At 35.7% G+C, this 10,855-nt stretch overlaps 1 protein-coding gene across 1 annotated transcript; it reads left to right on the forward strand.

Annotated features, from left to right (window-relative positions):
• Positions 1-7,386: 7,386 nt before the first annotated feature.
• On the forward strand, positions 7,387-10,849 carry LOC120614213 (T-cell surface glycoprotein CD1b-1-like; the record flags this gene model as incomplete). Its single annotated transcript, XM_039876993.1, has 4 exons — positions 7,387-8,357; positions 8,643-8,909; positions 10,206-10,484; positions 10,675-10,849. Coding segments are annotated over exons 1-4 (782 nt in total), but the record flags the coding sequence as incomplete, so codon positions are not given.
• Positions 10,850-10,855: the final 6 nt, after the last annotated feature.

Here is a 10,855-nt window from a genome sequence, read left to right on the forward strand (position 1 = left end):
TTTTTATTTGTTCAGTAGTTCTCAAACTTCGAAATTCATTCCTGATGCTTCTTTCCTGATTTGTAAATGGGAATCAATCTCTTCCTCAAGTGAATCCAGATAGCAGTTCAACCATACTCTGCTACATGCACACATCACTTCTTACCCTGCATTACAGTTACTTAGGTCTTTCTTCTCCTTACAGTATTTAACTCTTTTAGGACATAATCATGGCAAAGGTGCTTTTCTGTGTGTAATATAGGTTTGGTGACAATCAAACCAAAATGAACAAATAAAAAACATATCCAAGTTGAATTAACTGTTGTGTTGTTACTCTTTTTTACTATATTTATTCCGGACATTGTTGTAGTATTTGAAATATTAATTCTTTCCTTCATGATTAAATGTGTTTTACTTGGCCAAAAAATTTCCCACTCTTTTTGCTTCCTCATGTTCTCCCTAAACCCTTAAAGAAAAATGCAGCATTGCCCCTTGCCACATTTATTTTCTAAACACAGTGAGCTAACTCTTTTCTATTTGTTACAAACACAAAAGGAAATAGAATGTACAGGCCATTGTGAAAGGGAGTGGTTTGTCACTGAATGATCAAGAAAAAGAAGAAAGAGAGCTGGTCCTCAGAATTAGTGTGGGATCAAGGCAAGGGATATAAACGGAAGACAAATCTCCCAAAGGGTGGTGCTGTCTATGATATCCTTCCCTAGACTTTGGTTCCTTTTAAGTTCTGCTTACTAATTTAAGTAATATTTGTTAAGTACTGAGTATGAGACAGGCACATACAACTTGTAAACTGGTGGGGGAGAAAACAAACCAAGATTGTACTACCTACTTGAGTTGCAATGTTTACTTCTTCAGTCTGTCCATGTCCTTTTTACTGGTTACATTATTTTTGTTTCTTTTTAAAAACTTTGAATCAACTTTATGGACATGTAATTTACATATAATACAGTCTGTCTATTTTAAATGTACAGTTCTGTTCATTTTGACAAATGTTCACACCCATGTAAATATGGCTACTCTTAAGATATAGAACATTTCTATTCCCCCAATACCCTTCATACTCATTTATAATTAAACCCACTGCCAGCTGGGCATCCTAACAATTTTTATATGCCTTGTGCTAGTTAAGCTTAGATTTATCTTTTCTATAATTTTATTAAAATGGAATAAATTCTATGTATTCTTTGTATCTGGCATTTTCCCCCACCAGCATATAGGTATAAGTCACTCATGTTGCTTATGTGTGTTTTGTTGTCTATTCTTTTTTATTGCTCAATAGAACTCCATGTATAAATATCCTATAATTTTTTTTAATCCATTCACTCTTTGATGGTCATTTGATTTGTTTCTAGTTTGAAGCTCTTCAAATAAAGTCATTATTATTGTTTTGCTTTTAGTGTGTTTTTTTGTTTGTTTCTTTGATCTTTTGTTTAGTTACCTGCCTAGACAAGTTCTGTAGATTCTGGATGCCTTGCAGTTTGTAATCACCAATGGTTTTGCTTCTTTTAAAAAAAACTATATAGAACTTTTTCTTTACTTCCTCCCTTCTTTTCTCCCCCTCCTTCTCTTTCTTTCTCTCTCCCTCTCTTTTTATCTACTATTCTCTTCCACTTCCGCCTTCCCTCCTTCTCTCCCCACCTCTCCACTTCCCACCTTTTTTTCGTTTGTTTCTTCATTCTCTTTCTTTTCTGGCTTCCCGAGGGTCACTCCTAAGTCAACATAGCATAGTGGTAGTCAATGATTAGTCAGAGGTTGTGCCTTTACATCTTAAATTGGTAAGGTTTCCATCTTTTGCTGATGGAATATGTGTGGATTAGAACACATATTTACCATTCAAGCAGTTTACAAATCTGCCCTGGTGTCTGCTTTTTCTATGCACAAGTTCTCATGTTTGGCCAGGTGTAAGTACATATTGTTGCCCTCTTTGGTGTCTCCTTAGTTGTGTGCATCTTTCAAACTTCTGGAAACAAGTGGAAGCTTATCAAAGTCCACTATGGCTATCTCGTTTCCCAAATATCTTTGTTAGGTTTTGGCTGGTCTCTTCTTCACTTCAATTAGTATTTACAGCATCAAGCAGCTATAATGTTGACCTTTGATTTTTTTCCCACCAATTGCTATTGTTTTCTGCAACTTCCCTGGGCATCAGGCCTCTCCATGTGGTTCCAGATTAGATATACCCTTCTGCAACAATAAGACTGTTGATCCTCAGCCTGTGGTACCACCAAGTCAGGGGAGGGATGAGAGCAGCCTCAGGTTAACTTGCCACCATTGTTTTTGCTGAGATTCAGGTAGTTCTTGAATAAGTACTTCTCAATCTGCTGTATGTCTTTTGGTTATATGAATTCTGAAATGGTTTATTCTGAAAATTTTGTCCAATATTATTATTGATGTTTGGGAAAAGGATTTTCTGAGCTCCTTAATCTGCCACCTTGGATTGTCTGCTCCATGCAGACTTTTTGTAACATTATAAATCAAAGAAACAAGTTTCAAGTCTTAAAAATTGAAAGCAAATGCAACAATGAAAATAACTACTTATCAAGTTGGTGACATACCATAAGTCAGGGACTGTTTCATTTGAATTTAAAGCATAACAATTTGCTTAACTCCAGGGGATATACCCTAGTATCAGAAAATAAATTTTAAATTGTTTTTAATAATTATATTGTTGATGGTAGTGTTACTCTAAGACTATCATGCATGTATAGATTAGTGGGATATAGTATATAGTGAGATTAAGTGAATTCATAATTGTGTTAACATATTGGGAACAAAAATTATCACATTGGAGAAATTGATATGAAATAGATGAGTAAAACTCTGTAGTTCTAAACTTGAATCAGAAGCATAAATATGGTTCATCATAACATTTCTCTTTAAAAATATGTTCTGGCCACTTAAAAAGTCCAGAGACCAAGACTAACCTAGGGTTCAGATAATGATTTCTACATAATATTTTTTCACTAAAAGGAACTAAGACAACCTTAGAGAAAAGGAATGAAAAGTCTGGAACAATCTTACCACACCAAAAAGTAATGGAGAGCTCAAAAATGAAGTCATATTGAAAGAATTCAGAAGCAGCTGACTTGATAGAATCCCATGTCACTTGTGGTACAGCTTGAGCCACAATAAAAAAAAAAATATGGCTCAGTTATAGAGTCAAGCATTTCAAATATGTCAAAGTTCATAGGTATGCAATAATGCAAAAAATAATTCATTAGTCACCTAGGAAGCTACATAAACAATTCATTCTCTTGAAAAATGGTAAATAAATGGAAAGAATCAAGTATTTATTCTGTCTTTTGTTATCTCAGGATAAGAGATAGTTATTTAGGATAAAATAGCTCTTAAAAATATTCTAACTAATAAAGATAAATAATAAAGAAAGTGTAATACCTTTATGTATTCCCTAAAGAAATACCTGATTTTGGTTACTTGTTTCAGGGTGTGCTCAGGAATAAAAGGGAGTTCCTGATATCCTTTCAGAGGGTCCTTGAATTCAAAACTATTCTTATAGCAATACTAAGATGTTATTTTAGTGTTCATTGTTTTCCAGAGACTATACGATATTGCATGTACTATTGCATAAGTTTTTATTCAAAAACAGGTATAAAATATAGCTATCTTCTAGTAAGTCAGATGTTAAAGAGAATTTCAAAACTATTTTAAAATGTTTTAAAAGCTACAAAGTCACTATATTTTGGGGGGATTAGTAAGGATATTATTTTTAATACACATTCAGTTTGTTTCATTTCAAGTTAGTTAACAAATACACATTTAAAATTTTTATTAGTTTTTACTTCTGATATAGTATAGTATTTATCATCTATCTATCATCTATCTATCTATCTATCTATCTATCTATCCATCCATCTATCTATCTATCATCATCATTTATCTATTCTATCTAAAATTCCAACACTCACACTTTGCTGGTGGAAATATCAAATGGTAGTGCTTCTACAGAAAACAGTTTCGTAGTTCCTCAAATACTCACATATTGAGTTAACCATTTGACCTAGTGATTCCACTTTTAGGTATATTCCCAAAAGAATTGAAAACAGATATTTAAACAAATATTTGTACACAAATATTCATAATTTTACTATCAACAACAGTAAATAAGATTAGGAAGACAACCCAAATATCCCCCAATGAATAAATGAAAAAAACAAAATGTGCTATATACACACAATGGAATATTATTCAACCATTAAAAGAATGAGTGATACATGAGACAATGTGAATGCACCTCAAAAACATTATGTGAAAGAAATCAGACACAAAGGACACATATCTTATCATCCCATTTATATGAAAAATCCAGAATAGATAAATCCATAGAGACAGAAAGAGTATTAGTTAAGAGAGGCCTGAGGTGGAGGAGAAATGGGAGGAGTGACTGTTCAATGGGTATGGGATATTCTTTTGGGGTCCTAAAAATGTTTTGGAAGGTGTTAGACCTGGTAGTTGCACAACATGCCACTAAATTGTAAACTAAATTGTACTAAATGCCACTGAATTGTAAACTTTAAAATGATTAATTTTATGTTATATTTCACCTCAATAAAAAATAAGTAATTGTGAGATATTCACACTATAATATGAAACTCCAGAGTCTAAGGATAAGATGTTTCATTAGAAAAGAATGAAAGAAAAGATGGAAAATCTTTGGAGATAAAAAGTTGCCTACAAAGTAATATCAAATAGTGTGATAGATGTTTCCTCATCAACAATAGATACAAGAAACAATAAAGTAGAATTTGACACTAGAATTTGAAATCTAGATATACTTGGACATATATCTGCTATTCATCCATATGGACCATACTATATGCACTATTTTATGTTAGACAATAGCAATAAATAAATAAATAAATAAATAAATAAATAAATAAATAACCTACAGGAGTATCACAAAGTCAAAAAAAAAACCAGTTTGGATTAAAGGATCGATAAGGCAAAAATGCAGTGGTTTTGCCTATCGGACTATCTTAAAGGTTTAAATCCCTCCAAATAACTGGAGAGGCAGGTAAATTTTCACTGTAAATATAGCCTTTACAGATCAACTTTGAGGTTCTTTCCAATTCTGAAGTATCAAAGAATCCTGGACAAAATTAAGCTAATTAATGTTCCTGAGGTTAAAAAAAAAAAGTCTGTGCACTCATTTCCAAGTTTGGGAAAAGGTGGGATAAAGATGAGAATTTGGAGGGTGAAGAGGTAGTGCAGAGCTACTACAGATTAGTAACAGTAGGTACTCAATAAATACCGTTGATAAAATGAATAAGTGCATAGAATGTATAAGTAGGTCAAAATATACGTCATTGTGAATCTATTGTTAAATTTTATTACTTGGTTAAAATAACAAAATTTAAAAAAAAAAGAAGAAAAGGAATAACATGGAGAACCCACTTGCTTCAGTTTCCTCTGCTTAGTTTAGCATCTTTAGGTACTGTGACCACTGCTCAGACTAAAGGATTGCATACAGTAGCAGACCTCAGACAACCATTAGATACCAGCTTAATTGAGCAGCTAGCTACCTTATACTTCAGTGGAAGGTCTTCCGTTGACCTCAGGTCTGCAGAAATCTTACTTTTGGATCCAAGGCATGTGTCTTCTTTACCTTTGGGGTAGAATGTTAGGGTATTTGTTGTATTTCATATTGTTGGGTACTTGGGGGAATCAGAGGTAAATTTTTACCTTTTAATTCCTACTCTCTCTCACTCTACTTTTTACCAGGAAAGGCAGGACCTTGTCTTCTGAGCCTCTTGATTGGAGTAGTCTCAATTTTTAAAACATTTGCTTCCAATCATGCTTGTGTTTGGGAGGCATAAGACATTTGAGAGAGGAATCTTTATAGTATTAGAGTGGAATGGCTTGTGTAAAATTAAGTTTTAAATGTTCCTCTTTTTTTGGTCATTATCTTCATGTCCTAGTGAGTATATTTAGAACCTGTAGTCAGGTCTGCAACCAAGCATTAGATAATAATGGTGTTGGCAAAGGTATGATGAGTATGAGTGCATTCAATTGTCTGACTCCCTGAAATGTGGGCTGCAGTTCTCAGAATCTCTGGTGCTTTTTGATTCTCAGTGCATGTCTCTCTTTAAATGTACACCAAGACACTGTGGGCACTTACAGTGATCCATTTGGCATCATTTTCAAGGTTAACTGGTTTACCCCTCTAGCACTGCCACATCACCGTCAGTGGTATATTTGGTCTGTGTCAAATGAATCTACAGAATCTATATGTCAGTGAATCTATAGTATAACAAATAAACTGAATCTTGGGTGTTCTATCCAAAACTCAAGGTTTACAAAGAAAAGAAAAGATGTTAACATCAAAGGCAGGTAATGTTAAGTCTCTGCTGTTGTCTGTGACTGTTGTACCAAAACTGAATAGATTATATCATGTACTGAATTATGAGAACATTGTTTAGATTTATATGCTTTGCAATTTAGAGAGTAATTCTGGACTTTATAATGAGGCAGTGATAATCTTGGATGAAGGCTACTCTTAATAATGTGAACAATTTGTTTCTGGGAATAGAGAATGTTACATTACTTATTTTGCCGTTTCTTATATATGTGAATAACATCAGTTAGTGAAAACTCTTTACACTTGGAATGTTTTGCTACCTTATTTCTAATAGATTATCTGTGCAAATTTGTCATTTTTTTTTCCTGAATGGAGAAAATCCAAGATATTAATACTTAAAGTCGACATTGATTGGAGTCCAAATATTTTACTCAGTGGATGCTAAATATATTGTTAAAACCTGCCAAGGGCATACTAAAAGAAAATAGATGACATCATAAGACAAATAGCTCTGAACTTTTGGTGAAAAAAAAAATGAGATCACTGCTCACTTCAGAATGGTTTATTTGGTGATAGGAAAGGCCAAAATGTAGATTGAGGCTATGTGATATTACATAAGGAGAAGGAGATTCTATTGCTTATAAACTTTCTACAAAAAGTTAATTTTGACATGTTCTGAAGCTACACATAACATAACTTTCAAAGTTTTGCTTGTCTCATGAAGATTTGTTGCTCAAACCTTCAAAGGTCAAGAGCTACTGAAAAGAATGTCATATACTAGTAGCAAATGTAACTTTCCTTCTCAAAACTTGCTATGACATAAAACAATTTTATTTGGATTATAATCTGCAATATTTATCACATTTGATTCTGGCATTTGGGTCTGTACCACTATAGTCCAGGCGGATTTTTTGTTGTTGTTTTGTTTTATATTTTACACACTATTTGAATTTATTTATATGGAGTTCTGGAACAAGCAAAACTAAACTATGATGACAGAAATCAGTGGTTGCCTGCATACACGCGCGTGCGCGCACTGTGTGTGTGTGTGTGTGTGTGTGTGTGTGTGTGTGTGTTGGGGGTTGGGGGTGACAACTATAAAGAGTGATAAAAAACTTCTATACTTTGTTTTACATGCTGGTTATACTTGTAAAAATTTATCAAAATATGAATTTTATTATGTATACAAATGTGTTATTGCTTTATGATAAACAAAATGTGGTGAGTGAACTGACTAACTACAATCTTCCCTTCCCTGTCCCTCTTATTTTTCCCATCAGAATTGAGAAATCCACCACCTTCTGGTAACTCTGGCATGTTAAGAAATGTAAATTGAGTTTAATTGCAGAAAATTGTAGTATGCTATCTAGACGATGTTTTTAAATGCTCTTTGTAAATGATTGTCAACACATACACAAATACATACACTCACGTGATCAAGAATGTGGGATTAGGGAGACAAGACAGAGCAATGAGGGAAGAAAGAAGAGCCACTGGAAATGTGGAGAAGAGGTAATGATAGAGTGCCAGAAAAGAGAGAACCATGGGGAGGAAGGTCTATTTGGGTGGGTCAATCAAAAGAATCTTTCTAGATTAAAGTAGGCTAGAAGCAGAACAATTATTTAATATCTAACAGATGTTGCAATAAAGGATTAGGGAGGTGAAATAATTTTTTAGGATCAGATGAGAGCTTTTTCAAGTTTGTAAGTATGAAGAAAGCTGAAGTCAGGAAGAACAACTGGAAGCCAGGGAGATTTAAAAAAAAAAAAAGTCTGGAAATCAAGGGCTAGAGTGGAAATGAGAAGCAGAGAGGGAGGCCCAGGGCTGGGGGAGGTACAATTTTTCTCCAATGTGCAACGTGGATGAGGAGCATATTTGTCAGTTGGAAGAGAGAGGAAGTTACTAAAGAGTATTGAGAAAAAGGTTTGCTGAAATCAGAGATCATTCGTGGGCTCTTAGGAGTCAGAAGTTCTATCTCCCAGTGAAATGCTGCCTCCGTCACTTCTATTGCTAGCAGTTCTCATCTCAGGTGGTGACAATGAGGATGGTAAGAGTACTCTGGCAGACCCCAGCATGGGTGTAGGGGGTCTGGATAAAAGCATGCTGCACTTACCCCTATGGTTCTGGGTCCTCCTGTATCCAGCCCTCCTCTCGTACTGTAGGTCGGGGATGGCTTCTGAGGCCCTGCACAGGCAAATGTCTCAGGATTTATTTTGTTCTTCAGACTTTGGGTTCTTTTGCTCTAGATCTTTTCTGTTTTCATTTTTTAAAAAATATTCCCTACTGCTTCTTCTTTTCTCCTCACTTTTTTTTATCCTTCTACTACCCACAGCTTTCCAGGGACCAACTTCTTTCCATGTCATTCAGATATCATCCTTTGCCAACAGCACCTGGGCACAAAATCAAGGCTCAGGCTGGTTGGATGATTTGCAGATTCATGGATGGGATAGTGACTCGGGCACTGCTATTTTTCTGAAGCCCTGGTCCAAGGGCAACTTCAGTGATGAGGAGGTGACTGAGCTGGTTGAGCTATTTCGAGTCTATTTAATTGGATTCATCCGGGTAATACAGGACCACGTCAGTGAATTCCAGATGAAATGTGAGTGCAGTCATCGGATCTGGGGAGCTTCTCGTTGAATTTTTTTTTTCTCTTGGTTTAGACTACTATTCTCCATGAACTTTCTCCCCTCCTCACTTTACCCAACTGCACGCACACACTTCTCTAAAGTAGTCTCCAGTCAGACTTCATTCCAGATTTTTCCTGCTTCCTGCATTCTTGTCTGATAAAGATATCCTTTTGTAACCATCTCCTGGTTTGTTTGTGTATAATTTTTTTTTCTCTCAAACCTTAAGAAAGAAGTCCTCTTTTCTTACACTGTGCTTGAGTAAACTATAGTGTGACTTCTTCCCCTTCCAATCCATCTCCTCAAATATCTCCTGCTTGATCCCTCTTTTCAATGAAATTCTCCTGTTCACCCTGGAATGTTGTACTCCTGACTTCATCACCCTGCTTCTCACACTTTGCGCCTCTTCTCCCTTCTTATCCCTTGTATGTCATTACAGTAGCCCTTCTCTAGCATTTTTGACATGCATACTTCTCCCCTATGCTCTTCTTTCTAGAAAGTCTCTGAATACAGTCATGCACCACTCAATGACAGAGATATGTTCTTAGAAACATATTATTAGGTGATTTCATCATTGTGCAAACATCATAGCATGCACTTACACAAACCTAGATTGTATAGCCTATTATACACCTAGACTCTATGACATTGCTTATTGCTCCTAGTCTATAAACCTGTACAGCATGTTACTATATAAAATAATGTGGAATTAAATCAAGCACAAGAGGATATAATGCAATCAAGAGACACATGAGATGTTTGAAGTTACTGCCAGTGTAACACAGCACACTGTTTTACAGCAAATGTGTTTTTTTTATAAGTAGGAAGAGTATACTCTAAAATACTAAAAAGTATAGTAAATACATAAACCAGTAACATAGTCATTTATTATCATTATCACGTATTATGTACTGTACTTTGTATGTGCTATACTTTTATATAATTAGTAGCATAGTAGATTTGTTTACACCAGCATCACCACAAATATGCAAGTAATGTTTTGTACTATGATGTTATGATGGCTACAGTGTCACTAGGCAATAGGAAATTTTCAGCTCCATTATAATCTAATGGACCACCATTGTACATGTGGTTCATTGCTGATTGAAATGTTGTTATGCAGCATATGATGGTACTGAGTTGGTTGTTGGCTCATCATTTCACATCTCAGACTTTTCTCCCCACAAATATCCAACACCCTAGGTCTTTCTCCCATCCATTTCTTTCTTGTTTGCATTTAATAACATTTTCTCTGATTTCCTTCTATCCAGACCCCTTTGAGATCCAAGGCATAGCAGGCTGTGAGCTGCATTCTGGTGAGGCCACAGTAAGCTTCTTGAGGGGAGCTTTAGGAGGACTGGATTTCCTGAGCTTGAAGAATAATTCATGTGTGCCTGCCCCAGAGGGCGGCAGCAGGGCACAGCGATTCTGCACTCTCATCGTTCAGTACCAAGGTTTCTGTGATATCGTAGAGAAGCTCCTCTTAGAAACCTGCCCTCGATATCTCTTGGGTGTTCTCAATGCAGGGAAGGCGGAACTGCAGAGGCAAGGTTAGTCCTGTTCTCTCTTCAAGACCTTTCTATTTCACTTCCCACCACCTTCTTTAAATTTAAGATTAGATGGTAAATAAGAAGAGAGGGGTTTAATCAATAAATGATTTGGTTTCCAATGGTTTTTTGAGTACCTATGCTCTAGATTAAAGCCATAATCTGGCACTGTCTCTTCTCATCCCTGCTACAGTAAAGCCCGAAGCCTGGCTTTCAAGTGGACCCAGTCCTGGGCCTGGCCGTCTGTTGCTGGTGTGTCATGTCTCAGGATTTTACCCAAAACCTGCATGGGTAATGTGGATGAGGGATGAGCGGGAGCAGCCAGGAACTCAGCAAGGTGACATCCTTCCCAATGCTGATGAGACATGGTATCT

This window comes from Pteropus medius, unplaced genomic scaffold, assembly GCF_902729225.1.
Source record: "Pteropus medius unplaced genomic scaffold, Ma_sr-lr_union100, whole genome shotgun sequence".
Taxonomy (NCBI): domain Eukaryota; kingdom Metazoa; phylum Chordata; class Mammalia; order Chiroptera; family Pteropodidae; genus Pteropus; species Pteropus medius.